Source organism: Halichoerus grypus, chromosome 1 (genome assembly GCF_964656455.1).
Source record: "Halichoerus grypus chromosome 1, mHalGry1.hap1.1, whole genome shotgun sequence".
NCBI classification, from domain to species: Eukaryota; Metazoa; Chordata; class Mammalia; order Carnivora; family Phocidae; genus Halichoerus; species Halichoerus grypus.
Genome location: NC_135712.1, coordinates 185587826 through 185609057, shown reverse-complemented (window position 1 = coordinate 185609057; position 21232 = coordinate 185587826). Strand labels below are relative to the sequence as shown.

The 21232-nt window shown below is 49.6% G+C and overlaps 1 protein-coding gene across 3 annotated transcripts in view; it reads right to left on the bottom strand.

Annotated features, from left to right (window-relative positions):
• Window positions 1-21232, bottom strand: part of PRICKLE2 (prickle planar cell polarity protein 2) — a 313543-nt gene that overhangs the window by 33429 nt on the left and 258882 nt on the right. For all 3 annotated transcript variants that reach the window (XM_036117113.2, XM_036117115.2, XM_036117114.2), the window contains 4 exons: window positions 20711-20848; window positions 16715-16918; window positions 13355-13541; window positions 7158-8033 (listed from right to left, as the gene is read on the bottom strand). In XM_036117113.2, the coding sequence (XP_035973006.1) occupies window positions 7158-8033; window positions 13355-13541; window positions 16715-16918; window positions 20711-20848 (1405 nt within the window). The remainder of the gene's footprint in view (window positions 1-7157; window positions 8034-13354; window positions 13542-16714; window positions 16919-20710; window positions 20849-21232) is intronic.

The window sequence follows — 21232 nt, the reverse complement described above, 5'->3', positions numbered from 1 at the left end:
GAGCAGAGGGTTGGGCTCTGTCCAATTTGCCCTTGCAAAACGTCTCCTTACTGGCCTGAATTCCCCACATTAAAATCACTGCGGAGACATGCCCCTTTGTCTCCAGCAATTCGTGGTGGACATATATAATGAACATATGACGTCAAGTTCACATGATGGGGCTTCTGGAGGAAGGAACCAGATCCGGGATCAGTCCCAGATGGGGTGGGCTCAGTAGCAGACACCTGTGCTGTTCACTTCCTTGTAGTACAATCCCATCTCCTTTGAAAATGCTACCTTGGTTTCTCTTTGAGAAGCCCATCTCCATTCTCAGTTCCTGCAGTTTGGACGAGCTGGACCCCATCACCTAGGGCCCAGGATGGGCGTGTGACTCAAGACGGACCAATCAGAGCAAAGATTCCTCCGCTCCTCCCACCACAGGAGTTAGTTTAAGAATTGTCAGATGATTCAAGTCAGGCAAATGAGACCCCATTCTGGGACTTTTGGCGACACTATTACAAAAGATGAGTTCCCATTTCCCTTCACCTGATGCTAGTGGATGTTAGCCTAGAGCTGCCCCCAGTCGTCTCGACTACCACTGGGAAGAGCCCGCCTGAGACCCAAGCCAGCGGGTGGGGAGGAAGCAAGAACCCAGAGAGAGAGGGAAAGAAGGTGGGTCCCGAGGACATCATTTGGGCACCTGGGTCCAGCTGTTCCCAGAACCCAAATCCTGTGAACTTTGTAGACTCTTGATTTAAAGAAAACAAACTTATTTGTTTACACCAGTTGAGTTGGGATTCTGACACTTGCAAACAAGAGTTCCACTGTTCCCATGAATGAAGACGATACTAAAGCATTCTCCAGGCTGGCCCTGAGGCCAACTGACAGGACTCTGGGTTTTCTGATCTGTAATTCCAGACCGGGCCACCCATCCTTCCCAGCGTAGGGGAGGAACAAAGGATCTGGGCCATGAAGTTCATGAGCATGACTGAGGTGTGGCCACTCAAGTAACACGCGCCAGCTGCTTAGGAGGTTTGACCCAACCATTTAAATAAACTCGGGTAGAGGATGCATATCCAAACTATGCAGAAGAAAAGGAGCAATGTTCCTGCCCAGAATTAAATATCGAAATGTTTTGCATTACAAGGATTAAAAAACATCACAGACATTCTTGGTCAAGTGAGCTGTTCCAGTTGTTGCTCCAGATCCCCACACTGTTGTTCTCTCGTTCTCTCCCAATTTGCCAGCAAGGCTGAAAAATTACCCTGCGACCCCCTAGCAATCAGTAGATCTTGGTGTTGCACAACGAAGTGTCCCTTGTCAAAGTGTGTCGGTGACACAGGTGTGTAGGTGCCACAATCGTGCAACACTCATCAAAGGCAGCAGGAAGCCCTTTCAGATTTCTGTTTTGCCTGGGTCTCTGCATATCCAGGCCAATGACACATGTGCTTTCAGCTGATGCTGGCCTGGGTCAAGAATCCCAGAGGTGGCAAACTTTTATACATTTCGATGTTTTCAATTTGATCCTCTTCTGTCTCTCAGGACCCTTCCCCTGAAGGCACTGTCACCCTGCCAATTTTCTCTCCTAGGTCACCCATCCCATCCATCCTCCTGTATTAGTCTTCACTGTTGTTTACACTGTGGGCCTTCTTTCATATGTTTGTACTTGCCAGACATTCCTACCACAGGGCCTTTGCACATGCTGCTCTTGCTGCCTGGAATCCTCCTTCCCTTGTCCCTTAGGCATCACTTTTTCAGGATACCCTATCTGACTTCCCTGACTCAGCTATATCCCTCTTTGTATGCCCTCTTCGCCCGCACTTAACCACAGATTCAATCTCATATTGTACAATTAGATGCTTACTATCTACGAAACTCCACTAGACCGTGAGGGGCAGGAAGGTAGGCCCGTTGTCCACATTAGCTCAGCACTGTATCCCTAGTGCTTTGCACAGGCAGTGGCCCCTACTTAATAGTATTATCAGCTAATGGCACTGAACACTTAGAGGACATCAGGCACTGTCCTAAGTTCTTTACAGGAATTAACTCATTTAATTCCCACAACACCCAAGAAGGCACGGCTGTCATTTCATTTCAGAGATGAGGACACTGAGGCACAGAAAAGATAAGCCCAAGGTCCCAGAGGTATTAAACCACAAAGTCCAACTTCCAATGGCCAACTGGTCTACAGCCCATGCTCTCATTGACTCTGTGGTAACTCATAGGGTAGGCCCTCAAGTCACACTGGCTGGCTGAATGAAGAATGAATGAATGCACAGAAACCATCCTTTCTTTACTCCCATCCATACCTGCATTTCCTTCCTAAGGTTCCGGCTCTCTCTGACCCAACCACTCCTTGTGGCATGTGGCTGATCCTCAAGGAAGAGCCTCATTGCTGTGCTCCAGGGTGCCTTGCTGGGGACCAGCTGACCATCTCCAGTTGTCCTTTGGTGTGGCCTCTGCCTGAGGCAACTGGTCCCGATTTGAATTCAACTCTTCACCTGGCCCCAGTGTGACTTGGAACTGTGGCCCTGACTCGTGCTACAGTTTTCCTCTGCCTTCTGTGGATGCCTCCTGCCAGGTGCCCACCCCTGGACCGTGTGCACCTGTCTCCTTTGTCTTTAAGTGCCTCCCTGACCCAGGAAGGTCACCCCGGACTGCCAGCTTTGCCCTCTGCCATGCTCTCCAGCTTTGCTCCAGCCCTGCCAGGGCCATACGGACATCAGCAGACTGGCTGCGACAGGAAAAGAAATCCTGGTCCTTCAGATGGAGTCACTGTGCAAATCCTGACTGTGACCATGACCCTTCCTGTGGGGATTATACCAAGGTGGTTGAGAGTAAGGGCCTTGCAGACTATAACACCCAGGTTCAGGTCCTGGTTGTCAGTGGTGACCATGTGGAGGTCATAACCCCCTTGGACTTGAGTATACTAATCTGTGAAATGGGGAAAAGAATCAGACTTATCTCACGGGGCTGTTACGAGGATTTGGAGAGATGTTACATGTGACATCACCATCATGTCAGACCACAGTCTGTGGTCTTACAGTTGTTGCCCGTTACTACTAGCATCACCATCCACGTGTGCCATGGTAAGGGGGTTAAGGGCACAGGCCTGGAGCTAGAATGCGTGCATCTGAATCCTGCTCCTCCATTTCCAAGCTGTGTGGTCTTGAGCTACATAGCCTCTCTGTGTCTCACTGAAGTCATCCATAAAATGGGAATAACAACGGTGTCTACCTCATAGAGATATGGTGAGCTAGTTCGCACAAAGCCCTTATTACTGTACCTAGTACGTGATCAACACCCCATAACGCCCATTGCCGCTGTTGTTATTACTATCTGCAATCCTGTGATCACCCAGGCTGCAAGCTGCTTTGCAGGCACGTTTAGGCAATGGAGGGTTCGAGAGCTTCTGCAAGGTTCCAACGGTGCTCGTGTCAATGGTGAGTGACTGTGCTCGCCTGACTCACTCTGCGTGAGCGTAACGGATGGCTGGTGTTTTCCAGGGAGAAGGGGCAGTATGCTCCCGGTTCTAACCAAACCAGGAGGTGCCAAAGCCCAGACCAAAGCCTAGCAAATCAACTGGGGCTGTTTCTCCAGATCTGTTCAAAGGAAAAATGCTGCCTACAGAAAGATCATGCTTTATGCCAGATTAAACACTACAAACTTATTCAATAACATGAGTTATTGACTACGGAAGAAAAAAAAATCCATTATCGTGAAGACTAGCTTTCACCTAAGGATCAAGGTGTTTTGACTCAGCCTTCTATGACACATACTTGTTACTCACAGACGAGGATTCCACGATTTAAAGATACACAGTTCTGAGCACTGCCTTCTCAAAAGACGAGGGAATTTTCTAGCAAAATTTAAATGCAACAGTGGGGGTTGGCAGCAAAACAACTGACTTTCCAAGTCTAGTCAATACCACATCTTTGGGGTGCGTGTGCGTGCGTGTGTGTGTGTGCACAGCGTAGGATCTGGAAAGCTATTTAAGGTTTGCTCCAGTGACCAAGGACGAAGCAGTGCTTCGAATACGAGCTGCAATCTTTCTTCCACACGGCTATGCCTGACAGATCTATGGAAACACAGGGGCGCAGAATGCATTTCTTCAGTTCCCTGTTTCTCATGCTCTTTGCATGCTGGTTAAAAAAAAAAGAGGGTCCCACAGGAACATCTGCAAACCTAAAAATGCAAACCTGCACAGCTGGTGGATGCTGGGAGATGTCAGTAGCCAAAACATTCCTGGAGGCCAAAGCTGCGCACCAGTATGCTTGGGATAAGATGCAAGCATGATAAAAATGCAATCATAACAACAAGTATCAGGTAACCGTTATAGAAGGTCCTCTGCGTCGAAGACTATATTAATGGGTTTTCATGCATTATCATATACTCCTCCCCAAAACACTACGAAGGAAGTACTGTTATTCACTAAATTCCATAGATGAGGTAACTGAGCCTTACAGAATGTAAGCAATTTGTTCAAGGCCACCCAGCTCCGACATGACAAAGGCTGGATTTGAACTGGTACTGCAAGCCATTAATTGACAATCTGAAAAACTGGGGCTCATGTGAGAATTTCCACAGAGACTAATGATGGGGTTAAAATTGGGCCCATCCTACCAGCTCCCTCTTGCCATCTGTGCTGCCCAACAGGGTGGCCGCTAGCTACATGTGGCTAGTGAAATTAAATGTAATTTCAAATTCTGCTCAGTGCTCTTGAGCGCTTGAAATGGGGCTGGTGCAGCTGATGGCCTGAAATTTTAATTTCATTTAATTTTCATGAATCGAAATTTCAATAGTCACATGTGGCTACTGGGCAGTGCTGATCTCAGGCATTTTTTTTAGCGGTATCAGACACGGTTCCGGGATGCTTCCCCCAAATCTGAGACAGAGGGGGGCATTCGGTGCTTTGCCCAAGGGCCTGTAGAAAATCATAGGGATAAATCCCATGCCTCTTCTTTGGGATCCGAGATGGTATATTCTTCAAACATAATCACGTGGCCTTTCCAGTATTTCCCAACACCTAGATCTCCTGATTTTCTCCTAAGTCACCCCATGAGGACAATAAAGCCAAAACAGACAAGCCCAGGAACAGCTGTTCTCAGTGGCTGCATCCGCATCAGCAGGGAGCTGCTTAAAATGCAGCTTCCTGGGTCCCCCCTCCATAGCATCTGAGGCAGGAGGTCTCGGGGCACGTCCTGGATTCCATGTTTGAATCAAGCAGCCAATGTCGAATGCAGGGGGTCTAGCTTTGAGAAACGCTGCTTCAGAGGCTGAATTACCTATTTATCTCCTGGCCTCTTAAATAATCATAGCATATAAAGTTTTCGAGAATAGCACAAACTGGGCTGAAAGCCAGGCAGTCATCACTCGGCACCAATTGCCCGCTTCTACGACACGAGGTAAGGTGCTTAGTCACTGAGGCCTCATTTTTGTTTCATCGGAAACATGAGGGTAAAGATACCTGGTATTTGTCCCCAAGGACACACGAGAACACAGACGTGAACGCATTTGGGAGGGATAAGGGTTAAACCCCCCCTGTAGAGACACCCTATGACTTAGAGACATGCTTTGCCTGTCTAGCAGAGTTTACATAGATTTCACATTTTAAAAATCCACATGTTTAACTTGTCTGGAGGAACCGCAACTATTGGCAACCTGGTATGATTAAGAGCACTGCTCCGGGGTCGTAGGCACATATTCAAATCCCCACCCCATCTTTTAAAAGCTGGGTGACTTGGGGCAAAGCCTTCAACTTCTCTGTGCTTCAGTTTCTTCAACTCTTTTAAAATGAGACTCTTAATAGTATATCCATTTTCTAGGACTGGGAGGGTTTAATTAAGTGAGTTAATATTTATAAAGTGCGTAGGACCAAATTTGGCATGGGGTAAGAGCTACATAGCTGCTAGATGAATAAATAAGTATCTTTGCATGCGGCAACAACCAGCTGGGGCTGAGCAGGGGCTGACATGCACAAGTTTATGACAAGCTCCACCAAGACCCACTGGGCTCTGGGGTCCCTGATGTAAGGGGTAGACGTGTGTCTCCCTCCTCAGGTGCTCCACTCATAAGGGAAGTGCATCTCAGGACAGTACTTCTCAGCTGTCCATGGCGAAGGACCCGTTTTTTATTCTCAATCCACCGTGGACGGATATGTGACCCTCCTGAGCATGACTGACACACAGCACATGCCACACACAACTCACTCGTGGGTTGCACGACACCCTGACTGGTCCGTACCTGGACCAGGAAGACGAGCCCGCCAAGCATGCACTCAGATGTCCTGGCAAGGTCAAACCGTTCCAAGAGTTCCTAAACACTGTCATTTTTAGTACTTCTCCCACTGCAGGCTGCTTCCACGCGCAAACTACATGTTGTGTAGCGCCGTCTTAGAGAACTTCCGCATCGGTCCTCACAGGCAAATGGGCTAGACCATTTGTCTGGAGAAAGCAGGCATTGGATGGTCTCTCTCTTCCCCCTTCGCTCCTTTTCAGCCTGCCTGCCTTCTCCTGTCTATCCACATTTCTTTGGTCTCTATCTGTACATTAAAATGATCTCCCTAATGAGACACTGGGGTTGGGAACGGCCTTGGAAGTTGTCATGGGTGCCGTGGTGTCTCAAGCACCACCCGGTGTTGTCAGGACTGCCTCCAGCTCACAGCTGCCTCTTCTCCTGAATGTTCTCCTTGGCCAGTAGTACCTGCCATGCCCCCTGCCCCTATCCACAACCTCATCCCGGAGCTGCTCTCTAGCAGCCCAAAGCCGGTGACTGACAGACACGGTGTGTGGGACGTCAGCCCCTTTGTTGCAAGAGGGAGCCAACTTTACGATGCAACCCATCCTCCAGAGCCCCCTGTGGGGTCAGGTTGAAGTTAGATGCCAGCCCAGATAGCACTCTCTGCTTGGCTCCTCCCGCAACCCTGGCCTGTCTCTCTCACCCCCCTTCCCTGGGAGCCCGCCCTCAACCTGTCCCAGGCATCCTCATCCCTGTCTCAGGCCCTGTTTATAGGGAACACGAGCAAAGATAGAAGCCATCTGAAACTGGGGTTCCCCTCCCGAATGACCTTCTGGAGGAAGGCACATGGCAGGAACAACATGAAAGTCCTGAAGACCAGCTTCGGGTCACTCAGAGATTATTACCTCTTGCTTTCTGTTTTCCAGGTGACCAGAACCTACCTGTTGCATTAGACAGGGCCAGTGATTCCATGGAGCCCGGAGGGGTCTGCTCTGTGGGCGTCACGTCCTCAGTATATTTCAGGGAACTGATTGGATGGCGGGTCCGACACTGCTGAGTGGATATGCCCCCTTCCTCCTCCTCTTCCTCCTCCTCGTATTTGGCGACTGGGATGTTGCCTCGGGTTTCACTAAAGCTCTGACTGGACATATCGCTGTAGCTCTCTTGGGATCTCAGCCTTCCTGGGTAATAGTCCTCGCGGCATTCCTTCATGAAGCTGCCACCGTGCCCCTTCATGGCCAGTGATGAGCTCCTTTTGGGGTTGCTGAAGTGCTTGGCCCACATGTCAGGCTGGGCCCCGGCCCCCTGCCCTCCTGGACTGTAGGAAGTTCTGATGTTGCACTGGCTGAGAAGCTGCAGGGGACTCTGGGACTGGTTCTGCTCCATCTTGTTCCCATAATGGTAGGGCTCGTCCCGGCTCCGCCAAATGGGGTCCCGGTTGAGGCTGGGCGTCTGGCTGGACAGGCTGAGCAGGTCCATCTGCAGTGACAGGGGGTCCACGTCGGCCGACAAGCGGTTGGAACTCACCTGCAGCTGGCTGTGCTGGTTTAGCATGGGCTCCTCCGTCTTGCCCTTGTTCTTGCCGATTTTGGCACTGCGCCGGGACTCCTTGGCCCTGGCGTTCTGGAAAGCCGAATCGGAGGAGTCAGAGCCATTGGGGTCCTCCCCGGCACTGCAGGCCCGGGAGCAGAATATCTGGCCCTGCTTTGGGAGGAATGGCCGCCCCAGGAGGGATTTCTTGCAGTGAGCACAGCAGAAACAGGTCTCGGTGGCATGCCAGTGTTGGCCGTCGTAGGTCATCTGACCTTGGTCGATCCCTGGGGATGGAAAAGACATGGAACAGGCTGACAAGCTGCTCGGAGCCCTGTATTATGATGTGAAACACACAGCATCCTGGTTTGGCTCAGGGTTCCAGATACAACAGAATAAAATAACAATAAATCACTAATCAGAACCTCACATAAATGGTATGCATGTCCCATTATGAGAGCCCCCTTGTTCTACCAGTCAGCTGCTTCTTAACTCATTTGCTCTGAGCAGAGAAACAACTAGATCAACATGGCCTGTCCATGAATCCTTCCACCTGGAATAGATTCTCCCAGACAAAATTACAATAATGCTACTAACACATGATATAAAACTGCTTTAAATGCTTTGCATATAGGTAAAGTCATTTAACCCCTCCACTGTATGAGGTAGGTTTCTAATATTATTTCCATTTCTCAGATGGGAAAACAGAGGTACAGGAGGGTTAAATAACTTGCCTCACTCAATACAACCAGGAATCACAGGTGAGATCTGTACCCGGAAGTCTTGCTCCTAACCGAGACATTGACACTTTCTCTTTCACTCTCCTTGGGGGTCTGCTCAAATGCCGCCAACTCCTTGGAGAAGTCTTCCTGCACACCTGGTAGCATGCTCTCCACTATTTTTCACCCTGACCTGCTATAGTTTTCTTCACAGCACGAACACTGTTTGACAATGCACCACCACACATGCGCATCTGCTTATTAATTCTCTCCCCTGCCAGAAGTGAAGCTCTAGGACAACAGAGTCATTAATTTTCTATGGCATGTCCAGGAACATGGCCTGATGCATCAGAGGGGCTCTTTATATGTTGAATGGATGACCTGAATCCCCTACCAGCACAGGCCATTCAGATGAAGAAATCACGGTAACAGTTCCGTGGAAAAGAAAAAAGTGGATTTCAACACTTGGTAAGGAAAAACTGGGTGTGGTTCATCAAAGACATCCTCCACAAGCACGCACACCCTTTGCTTAATGTCATCAGGGAAGGAAGAAACACATTTCCTCCCCAAGCAAGGGCTGTCCCTGGTTTGCATAATCTTGTTACACACCTGCCCCGCAGGAACCTCCCAGGGGCCCAAGTGCTCTTGCTTCTCAGCATCTCTTCTGCCCCCTACTGGTTCTAGGACTTAATCTCCCTGTGGGACACCACCTTTTTGGTTTTTTTTTTAAAGATTTTATTTATTTATTTGACAGAGAGAGAGAGCACACAAGTAGGCAGAGCGGCAGGCCGAGGGAGAGAGAGAGGGAGTAGCAGGCTCTCGCTGAGCGGGGAGCCCCACGCGGGATTTGATCCCAGGACTCTGGGATCATGACCTGAGCCGAAGGCAGCCGCTTAACCGACTGAGCCACCCAGGCGCCCCTAGGGACACCACCTTCTTGCCACCCTTGGGCCATGAGCTTTGGGCAGGGCTAAAGCCATGCCTGGACCTAGTACTGGCTAGTAAAAAAACTGCATCTCCCACCCTAGTGGCTGCTTCAGACGTGGGCGCAAGACCTGCACTAGTCCAATGGGAGAGTCACCCGGGACTGTCGCTAAGATAGTGACGTAGGGAGGTTCTCTTGACAGCAGCTGCTAAGCTGGCAGGATGGAAGCCTGGATGCATTGGGGTCCCCCTCCTGTGGGGAGAGCCTGTGGGCTATGCAGTCTCATGCAAGTACTGCAGAATGGAAGGGGACCTTTGCAAGACTCCTGATTTCTGATAATAAAAATCTTTGCAGAAATGTAGTACTAGTGTGAACCTCCACCTTCAGTGGCTAGCAGTCCGGAGCCTGGACCCTCCAGGAATCACTCTGAGAGCCCTGTCTGGAGAGCTGGTAAATAAGAAACTGGAGAACGATCTCCAAAGAGAAGGGCAAGAACAAAGGGCAAAAGGCAAAGCAGCTGTCCCGGCCTCCTGTGCTCTCTGCCGCCTACCTTTAGGTCCCTGGAGCCCAGGGAGAGAGAGGCACAAAGCACTTCCTCTCCTACAAGCTCCGCCCCAAACTAAGGGGTCTCTGTTTCTTCGGGAGTCCGGCCCTAGGGACTGAGAGGGGAGTTTTAGAGGGACGGAAGCTGCCACAAAGGCAAAGCGAAGGCAAAGCGGCCACCGTGGAAATGCACTCCCTGTCAACAGGGCATTCCTGGGAGGAGTGGGAGCTGGCGGGGCGGGGCTCAGGACGGGACCCAGAGCTGCGGCTCCATCCACACTTGGTCCCCAGGCTCCAGGCAGGAAGCAGGGCAGCAGTGCGGGAGGCCGAACTCTGGAGTCCTGCAGAGTGGGGCTTCAGGAGTCAGTGAGGAGTCAGAGGAAGGGAGCTTAGCATCCCAGCTGCATCCCATTCCAGCTGGTTGTGATGGAGCTGCTGAAGCCCATCTGCTGAGGTTCCAATCCCGGCTCTGCGGCTTTGTGACCCTAAGCAAGTGGCTTCATCTCTCTGTGCCTCAGTCCCCTCTGTGGTAAAACGGGGACAATAACAGTTCTGACTTCACCGGGTTGTTGTGAGTTAATGTGCAGGGGTGCCTAGACCTGTATCTGCTAACTACTCTCACTGCTCTTCTTCTCCTAGTTTCGTTACGCCCTGATTGCCCATCTCCCTCTCTGCTCTGAGGGCCACTGCCTGGATGCAGTCCAAGAGCGAGCTCTGGGGCTGGCTCCGTCTTCCCTGCCGTCCCCTGCAGAGGGCTGTGCTCACCCCCGGCTGTCCCGCAGCCCAAGCAGCCGCAGGCTCACCCGCTCCCTGTCAGAGGCACGCAGGAAGCTCAGTTCCCGTATTTGTCCTCCCCCAGCTGCCTCTCTGAGCTTCTGCAAGGACGCACGCTCTGATGTGGCAGCTGGGGCCCAGTTCTGGGGACGGGGCCTTGCAGAAGGCTGGGCTGGGGGTGGGGCGCGCAGAGGGGAGGCGGGTGACAAAACGGCCCAGCAGGCAGTGCAGTGTGGTCCCCGATCAACATCCCTGATGTCAGATGGTCCTGTGAACTGGTCCTGAACTCGAAACATCTGGAAAAGGGCTCTGCTGTTCCACATCTAAGCGTTCCTTTTTAATTCCCCCCTCTGAGCCCTGTAAGCCCTTCTTGGAGGGCGTGTGTGTGTCGAGCGCTGCTCTAGCCTCGGTCTGTTTACAGGACTGTCTACTCTGCTGTGCGCCGGCAAAAGCCCCGTTGCCCTAGCGACGGCCGCCTGATGCAGGGTCCGCTCTGAGCGGCTGTATAAATACGGAGTATTTGTATAATAGGGTCAGAGCAAAGCACCAGGAGATGGTGGTATGCAGGAGAGACAGAGCATACCCTTTCACTGTTGCAGGAAAATGAGGTTTCACAGAAAAGTAGGGGAAGGGAAAGAACAAAATCAGGGACCACATTTTAACTACAGCAGTGATAATAGTGCAGGCCACAGAGGTCCCCCTCTCTGGTAAAACGCTGACGCCTTTTTCTGGATTTAAGAGGGAGAAGACAGTGCCTGTCAAAGTCCTGAAATAGCTAGAAGGAGAGAGAAAGAGAAGAAAACAGAGGGGCCTTCTGAGGTGGACCTGCTGTGGTGACCGACAGATTTCCTCTCTTCCAAGTTGCTGAGCAAACATTCTAAGTGGCAGTTTCTGGTGAGGCTTTTAAGCCCCAGTGGAAAGGGACAGAAGAAACAGCAACACTAGCGAGAAGCGGGTGTCGTGGCGGCAGGTGAGCTGTCCGTACCCTCGCCGCCTACTGGCAGACCCAGAATCCACGCACAGCAGTGCTGGCTCTGAAAGCTGCACCATCTTCCCCCCAACACAGCCCACCCTGGCCCTCCTCACGTGGCCAGCCACCTGTCCAAATCGAGGTCCCCATTTCCTAACTCTTAGCATCAAAGCAAGTCTGTTTCCCTGTTTCGATCTTGGGAGAAATGAAAGCTGGTGGGTCCCCGGTTGAGGCATCAGGCCGTGAGAGGGGGGAGGCCAGTCAGGGGTTAGGGGAAGGTGGATGGGCACATCACCCAGGCCCCCCAGCAGGGAATACTGCTGGAGAATACTGCTGCATAGCAATGCTGAACCCCGGGCCCGGCAGGGACTCCAGCTCTGAAAGGCCTCATGGAAGCAGACCTGAGTCTGCGGGGACAGAAAGCCCAACAACAAAGGACCACTGAGCACACAGCAGGTGCCCTGCCTGCAAAGCTGTGATTTTTACCAGCTCCCAAAGCTCTCCAAAGTACTAGCTAGGTTTTCATTTGAATAAAAGATCACTTCTGACGAAGCAGGGAGACAAAGTCACTTCTTTTGGTTCCTGATAAAATCCTTGACATGGGGCAAAATGGGCTCCCAGGCTGATTATCCCCACATCTCCCCACTAGAGGTAAGAAGCTGGCAGCTTCTGAGCAGATTTCTTGGACGTGCACAAGCCACAGGAAGAGCAGGTTGCTGGTCTCCCAGACATTCGTCCCCTGCTAGCTCTTTCTTTTCCTTTTTAAAGGGTGGCTCATTCTGAAGGTGCCAGAACAGGCGAGCTGAATGAGGAAGCCACAGATGCAGCATGATCTGGAAGAGCGTTGAAGGGTTGAACAAATCGGTTATTTGCGAAGGGAAAATGATTTCCACCATCTCAGATCTGCTGCCTCTTTGGGGAGTTTATAGCTTATAAGCTATTTCAGGTTCTCTTGCTTTGTATTTGGCTGGGTCAGCTTTTGCTGAATTTTTTTTTTTTTTTTTTAAAGACATGCTTGCCAGAAACCATTTGGTTTTCTTGACAACCCCTTCCTACCAAGAGGACTATGCTGGTTCCTCCCTCTGTGGATCCTCAAGTTTTCCAAGGAGGCTGTGGAAGACATCTGTTTACATTTTCCCTCAGAGTTTCCTTCTGGGACTTCTCCCCCTCCCCTTGGTAGTGGGGCTGTACATCCCATAACCCCATCTCGGGGGTGGGCCTATGACTCAGGCAGGCCAACCGAAATACCCTCTTGTCTTGTTTCCAGGGTGGCACACGTGACCAAACCAGGGATGATAAGGTTCCTATTTGGAGGAACCGATTTGGATACTAGAACAGATGCGGCCTCACTCCTTTTGAGAATGCAAGTGCTAAGATTATGTATAATTGGGGAGTCCTCTTAGCCAGCATGTGAAGGCAGCTTGCTTTTTACCAATGCCAACAGAAGGCAAGTAGTGCTGAGACACAAAGGATAGAAAACCCTCCAGACTTTGAACCCTTGAGCCATCCCTACCTGAAGCAAGCACACTCCTTGAACTTTCCAGTAAAGTGAGCCAAGAAAGTCCCTTTTTTCACTTAAGCCAGTATGAGTTGAGAGCCAAAGGGCTTCTAACTACGCCAGATGCCAAGGAGACCCAGTCACAGTAGGACTGAGCTGAGTACCAAGCGTTGCCTCACCTATGTGTTGGGCACAGGTGTCGCAATATTCTGCATACAAGGACTCGAAGCAGCGGCAACAGTAGGGCCTTCCCTCCTTCATGATGTAGCGCTGGCCGCCAAGCACCGTCTCGCACTCGAAGCAGCAAAAGTGTTTCATGTGCCAGTGCCGTCCCTCAGCTTCTGTGCATTCGTCTGCAAAGATGATCTAGAGATGGGGAAGCCAAAGGATCAGTGGTTAAGACCCAGCCAGGAGAATGCACTTTACCGGAGAAGAGCTATGGGGACCCCAAACTAGAAGGATGGGAAAGCAGGTCTTTCCCACAAATTTCTCAATAAAAAAATCTTATCTGTACTTGCATATTCTATATCGATATCAGTTAGCACATTGGGATTTGCCTAAAGCATAATTAACCACAGTTTTTGGCCTGCCCAGATATTAATTGAACCACATTTTAATAAGAGAAATAAAGGTCTACCCTGAAGAATATAAAGCAAGACCAGACACCGATGGTTTGTGGGCACTTTGGACAACACATACGTGTCTTATTTGGCTGATGCAACATCTTTTTAAAAATAGGGAATGTCATTTTAACACCTAGACTCCTGGTTTCTTTGCTGAAAACACAGTATTTGAGAAGGAGGACTGCTAGATGAGTGGTGAGTTCTCCAGTTCAGTCATATTTTTCACCACTCACTGCTGTCTTAAAATGAGTCACCTTCGTGTACAAAACCTGCCTTGCCCTCAGAAGCATTTGTGTTTTGACCTCTAATATAGACTTTTTAAAATTTCAAAGCACAGACTTCAAAGCTGACTACAAACTACAGTAATCAAGGCAGTGTGGTACTGGTATAAAAACAGACGTATAGATCAATAGAAGAGAACTGAAAGTCCAGAAACAAACCCAAACATTTATGGCCAACTGATTATCAACAAAGATGCCAAGGACATTCAATGGGGAAAGAACGGTCTTTTCAACAAATGTGGCTGGGACAGCTGGATAACCACATGCAAAAGAATGAATCCAAGCCGTATACAAAAATTCATTCAAAAGAGATCAGAGACCAAAGGAACTACATACTATAAAATGCTTAAAAGAAAACACAAGTGTAAATTTTCAGGACCTGGATTAGGCAATGGTTTCGTAGCTATGACATCGCAAGTGTAAACAACAAAAGGAAAAAAAAAAACAGATAAATTGGGCTTCATCGGAATTAAACACTTCTGTGCTTCAAAGGACATCAAGAAAGTGAAAATGTAACCACAAAATGGGAGAAAATAGGTGCAAAGTATGTATTTGATAAGGAACTAGTATCCAGAATATAGAAGCAACTCCACAATAAAAAGAAAAATCACTCAATTAAAAAAAAAACAACAAAAAAACAGGCAGAGGATTTGAATACACAGTTCTCCAAAAAGAAGATAGACAAATAGCCAATAAACACATGAAAAGATGCTCAACATCATTATCCATTAGGGACAGACGTATCAAAACCATAATGTGATATCATTTGCACCCACTAAGATGACTAATGAAAAGTAGTGTTGAGGATATAGAGAAACTAGAACCTCCTTCCCTGAGAGTAGGAATGTAAATACCATAGCTTCTCTGAAACGAAGTCTGCATTCCCTCAAAAACTTGGACACAGAATTACCCTATGCCCAGCAATTCCACTCCCACGTATATACTCAAGAAAACGGAAAAATATATGTCCACACAAAAACCTGCATATGAATGTTCATAGCGGCATTGATCATAATACTCAAAAAGTGGAAAGAACTTAAACGTCCATCAACTGACAAATGGCTCTACCTAACATGACCTATACACACGAACTGAGTATTATTCAGCCTTGGGAAGGAATAATGTGCCGATACGCTACAACGTGGATTCACCCTGAAAACATTACACCAGGTGAAAGATCATGTTCACAAAAGATCACACACTGTCTGATTCCACTTATGTGAAATGTCCAGAATATGTAAATGCATAGAGACAGAGAATAGACTAGTGGCTGCCAGGGGTAGGGGGAGGGGAGAAGGGAAGGGACTGCTAATAGATACAAAGTTTCTTTTGGGGGTGATGAAAATGTCCTGGGATTAGACAGCAAGGAGAGTTGTGCAACTTTATGAATATGCTAAAACCCACCAAACTGGACACCTAAGAAGGGTGAACCTTATGCTAGGTGAATTACATCTCAATAAACAAAAATTTCAAAAACCTCAATCGCCATATTCTATTTGCCATTAGATAACAATAAAGTATTAGGAGCACTAATTTCCAGAAGTGGAAACTGAGGGATGAAGGTAAAGTGGCTGCCTGAATTCAGGTGGAACTGAATTCAGTTTCCCAAATACCCATCTAGAGGGTCTCTCCAGAACATCACCATCAGCATTAGAATCCAAATTAGTTAAGGCTGGTCAGCTTCCTCCTAGAAAAGTGAACCTCTCCTAGGCAGGCAGGAGTGGGCTGTGGCTGAAAAGGGGAGTGGTGCTTGCAGAAGCCCACACTGCTGTTTGCACGGTCAGATGGAACCAGAAATCCACTCTGTGTAGGAGGAAACCCCTCTCCAAGATCTTTCCCAAATTATTCCCATAAAAGTGGTCAGGTTTAGAATATTCTCTTTTCTCCTCCAAACTTTTTATTTTTTTAACTTTGTATAGAAATATAAGCTCCAAACTTGTGAAGCCAAAGCAGATTTTCTCTTCTTGCAGCTTACAGATCAGATCTGGGTGTGCCTGTGGTGGGAGAAAACACCAGGCACAGACTTGGTGTTCTAGTCCGCTTTCTGACCTGGGGTAGCCAATTCAAGTACCTCTCAGAGCATGGGGCAGGACTCTCCTAAGGGAGTATGCACCTGCCTCCTGAATCCCCATCAGAACTTTTGTCAGTTACGGGGAAACGAAATAGTGCCACCAAATGTTCCTCTTCTCAAACCAACGTGTCCCATTGAAGCTCAGGAATCCCAACTCTTTTAAGACTTAAGTGCCACACCATTACTGATGATTACTCCCCGGGACCCAGGATGAAATCGAAAACTGCACAATGCTTTTCTTTGAGAGTTTGGGGCTGCCCTAGTGCCGGCGACTCTCAGCGACAGAAACTGCCCTCCAACCTGGATGCCCAGGAAATGGCGACCTGCTAGCAACCAGGGAGGGGTGGGGCTTCTCCTGCGAGGCGTAATGCAGGAAGGTGGAGCGGCCTCTGGTTTTCTTCTGTGCAGAAGAGCACAGGACAAAGTGTGGCCTGTGGCCGGACGGAGGGGCTATGGGCGGGGCGGACGGAGGGGCGATGGGCGGGGCCTCCCCCATGGGCGGCACCTCCCCCATGGGCGGCGCCTCCCCCACTCCCCCGCCGCGGCAGGGCAGCGTGCTCCGACCTCATCACAGGCTGCGCAGCGCGGCTTCAGGCACTCGGCGTGGTGCCGGCCACAGTATATCTTCCCATCTTGGTAAAAGTAGATCAGATCCACCAGCAGCTCGTTGCAGACGGTGCAGATGAAGCACGGCGGGTGCCAGCAAACGCCGTGGCCGGCACGGGACGCAAACACGGCGATGTCCCCGCCGTTAATCTGGCCTCCGCACTGCGAGGCAAACAGACACGTCAGTACAAACACCAGCCCGTCTGTCTCTCGGGGGCGCGCCGCCCGCCGGACCAGATAAAAGCCCACCACTCCCACCAAGGGCGGGTGGCTGTGAACTTGTTTTCAAGCTAGTCACTGTGCTACCTGCTTTACATACACGGCAGGGCGGGTTTTGCTTGCCCGCCCTCCCACTCTTCTTCCTTCCAAGGAAGACAAAGCTAAAGTCACTGAGGAAATCAGGACTCGCAAGGTGGGAAAGACAGAAAAGCTCCTTTGGCAGAAGCTCTATAGGCAGGGGGCAAGCTGACCCGTGGTGAAGGTGTCCGTATCTTCTAGAAGCTCCCAACTCCATCCGGAGGCACAGCTGAATGTAACACCACAAGGAGAAGGGGGTGGGGGGTGCATTAGGGGCGCTGTACCATGGGAGAGGGAGGGGCGCCTGGGTGGCTCAGTCGGTTAAGCGTCTGCTTTTGGCTCAGGTCATGATCCCAGGGTCCTGGGACTGACTTCCACGTCCGGTGGGGAGCCTGCCCTCTCCTTGTGCCTGCTACTCCCCCTGCTTGTGTTCCCTCTCTGTCAAATAAATAGGATAAAATCTTTAAAAAAAAAAAAAAAAAAAAGATGGGAGAGGGAGTGGGTTCATAAAAGTACTTAAATTATTTCTCCAAAGCCTTTCAGGCATATTTTCAGTCTGCTTTCTCTAACATCTTTTTACCTAGTCTTGACTGAAAAGGTACCACTTCTAAGGCCACACCATGGAAAGGGCTTCTCTCCCCTTCCTATCTTCTCGCTCATGTTCCAAAGTTCCTTTCCCAAAGCAGAAAGGAACAAGGCAGCATCTCTGAAAACCCATGTTATGGCTGAGGCTGGGCCTCTGAGGGAGGAGTAAAGTGTGAGGGTGCTGGGTCCTGGGAAAGGCTCTCTGCTGACCATGGCATTGGCCATGAGGTTCACGGGCTGAGGATCTAGTTCCATGGCCTAAATGAGTGGCTGGCTCTGGGGACAATGTCTAAAGAGTAGAAAAGATACCTCTAAATCTTTCCCACACCCCGGCCATCATACAGGATTAAACGTTTCATAGGAAATGAAGTAAAGGTCTCATGGAACAGTCTCTGGGAGCTCATTAAGGTAGTGACCAGACAAAAGAAAAATACTGTTGCAGAAAGTAGTATCCTTGCCTTTTATAACGTTGGTAGACCTGGGATAGACACAGTGATAACAGATAAATGGAAGCACATTAAAAATTTCAAGGGTTTATTTGAGCAAATACAGATTTAAGTTGGGCAGCACCAAACTGAAGGTGGTTAGGAGGGCTCCACCTACCTGGAGCCAGGAGGGAGGTGCTTATAGAGAAGACAGGGATGCAAAGCAAGGAAATTAATTGACCGGCTGTAGCTTAAGTGGTTGCCTTATTTGAGAAAGCCTACTTGCCTATTGGCAATTGGTTGGTCTTAAGTGTCATTTTCTCAATGCTAAGACACTGCCCTTGGCTTAGGTTTTGGTTTGCTCACATAGGTTATAAAGCTATCAGAGACATCTCAGTGTAATGGCCTCTTTGTTCAATTGCTTTAACAATACAGAATCCCATGTAATCCTCACCTTAATTCCATGATGTAGGCATTTGTCACCTACATTTTGCAGATGACAAAATGGAGGAAAAATAACATGGTCAAGGTCATCTGGCAGAAACATGAGTCAAACTTCTCTGCCTCCGTGCTCCTGTCCCTATTCTACACAACTTTTGACACCCGCTCATGAAATGTCCAACCTTCCTTTTTCCTTAAAAGAGCGCAGCTGGGCTGGTTCCAGGAGACGGATCTCAGAGGGACAAAATTCCTGATGCGAGGACACCGAATCTCACATCTTTTCTTTTTACTTATTTTTTAAACTGCTGTTAGCATTTTTAAAAGTATTTATTTATTTATTTTAGAGAGAGAGAGAGAGAGTGGGGTGGGGGAGTAGGGACAGAGGCAAAGGGAGAGAGAAACTCAAGCAGGTTCCACACTGAGCAGGGAGCCCAACGCAGGGCTCGATCTCCCAACTCTGATATCACATTTGAGCTGAAACCAAGAATTGGACACTTAACCGACTGAGCCACCCAGGAGCCCTGTTTTTTTTTAAAGATTTATTTATTTATTTTGAGAGAGAGAGAGAGTGTGGGCGGGTGAGGGACAGAGGCAGAGGGAGAGACAATCCTCAAGCAGAATCCCACTGAGTGTAGAGCCTGATGCAGGGCTCAGTCCCAGGACCCTGAGATCCTGACCTGGGCTGAAATCAAGAATCAGTTGCCCAACCAACTGAGACACTCAGGAACCCCTCTCCTTTTTTCTTTTCCTGAATCTCACATCTTAACCACTGACCACCTGCATCTCAAGGGTGAGTATCAAGGGTGAAGATTCCACCGCCCACTCTCTGATCCTGTGGTTCCCCTATTAAGTAGCATCTCCATTCCACCCACCTGAACCTTCTCACCCCATGCCTTTGAAATCTCAAAAAAGGGCCACCAAATGGCACCCACTCTCCTCAGGTAGTATCTCGATTTCTCCTCACTGAGCCAGTTCATGTATCTTCAGCACCTGAATGGTTTCCTTAAGAGCTTAAGGAACTGGATGAGGCTTTTCAAAGAGCAGCACAGCCAAGAGCAGTGCCAAAAATGATGATCAGCACCAGAAGGCTCTGTGGCTAAGAGGAGGGGCAGGGAGAACCCAGGCAGGCTGCATTTCCACCTTTCTTTCTTTAAAACCTTCTGCTACCATGCCCTGAGCTCTCTGCAGGAGAGTAAGAGGAAAAACAACCCCCAGACCCAACTCAGTGAGGCCCTGGGGAGAATGCAGGGGGGCGGGGTGGCACATGCATTTCACTAAAGAACCCTCAAACCCAAGGAGATGACCCTTTACCACCCCTTTAAATGGTGCTGGGATGATCCCATGGTCCAGGCAAATTCCATTTTCCAAAGGACTCATTTTAAAACATAAATCCACCATGTCATTCCTGTGCTTAAATCCTTCAAATGGCTCCCCATCTCCTTCCAATGGCTTATACAACTGGCCCTCCATGAACTCTGACTTCACCTGCTACCTCTCTCCCTTCACTCCCTCTGCCGTGTCACAATGGCCAACGTGCTGTTCCTTGAACACAACAGAAAACGCTTCTGTCTCCAAGCCTTTGAGCTGCCTGTTCCCTCCACCCTCTGTGATCTGCAGGACGCACTCCCTCAGTTCCTGCAAACCTTTGCGCAGAGGCCACCTTCTTCTTTTTTTAAGATTTTCATTTATTTGTTTGAGAGACAGAGTGTAAGCGAGAGAGAGCACGAGTTGGGGAGGGGCAGAGGGAGAGGGAGAAGCAGACTCCCTGCTGAGCAGGGACCACGCCCTCACCCCCACCCCCCCAACACAGGGCTCGATCCCAGGACCCTGAGATCATGACCTGAGCTGAAGGCAGACATTTAACCGACTGAGCCACCCAGTCGCCCCCAGAGGCCACCATCTAAGTGGTGCCTTGCCCGGCTACTTTCCTGAAAATTGCAAGCCCCCTACACCCCCCAGTGCTTGCAGCCTCCTTCCCTGCTATATTTTTTCTTCTTTATTTTATTGTTTGACTTTTTCCCCTAGAATGGACCTCCTTACAAGGGCAAAATCAAAAGCTGTCAAATCTTTTGTTCACCGCTGTATCGCCAAGAGTTAGAACTGTGCCCGGCGCATGGTAGGCACTCTATGAAACAGCTGTTGCAGGAATGAATGCGTGACAGGACACCAACACAATTCCTCCCCGCTCCCTGGAATCCATGCTCACCTGTTCACAGATAGCTCCTGTCATCGTGACTGGGAAGGGCCTGACATTCCCTCGACCCAAGTTTTCACGTTTCCTCTGGTTGCTGAAGAGCTTCAGCTCCCTCTTCTCCTCCTCATCCAGGGAGTTGCAGTATCGAACCTGGACAGACACAGAGAATGTCATGGAGGTCGTCGCCCTCGCTCCGTGGGATTTCTGGAGCCCACACCCCAGAGTTTTCTCGTTAAATGTGCTCCCACTCAGCTTTACAGCGCTGGCCTGCGCTGGCCCACCAGCGGGCTCGAGGCTGGTGAACGTGTCTCTCCCTCAGACAAAAGAGCCTTCTAAAGGTGCCGAAGTCCAGAGCCCAAGTCATGAGCAGGCTCAGGGTTCTGTAACAGTCCCTCAGCCTTACTATCTGCTCCGCTGCCCCACGAAGATCCACATCACGTCGGGGAGCTCTGGCGCTAGTCAAGATCTGGGACTTTTTCCTACTTTAAAAATGATGTGGATCTTCAAATGGATTGCGGGGTCCTGATACGTTCA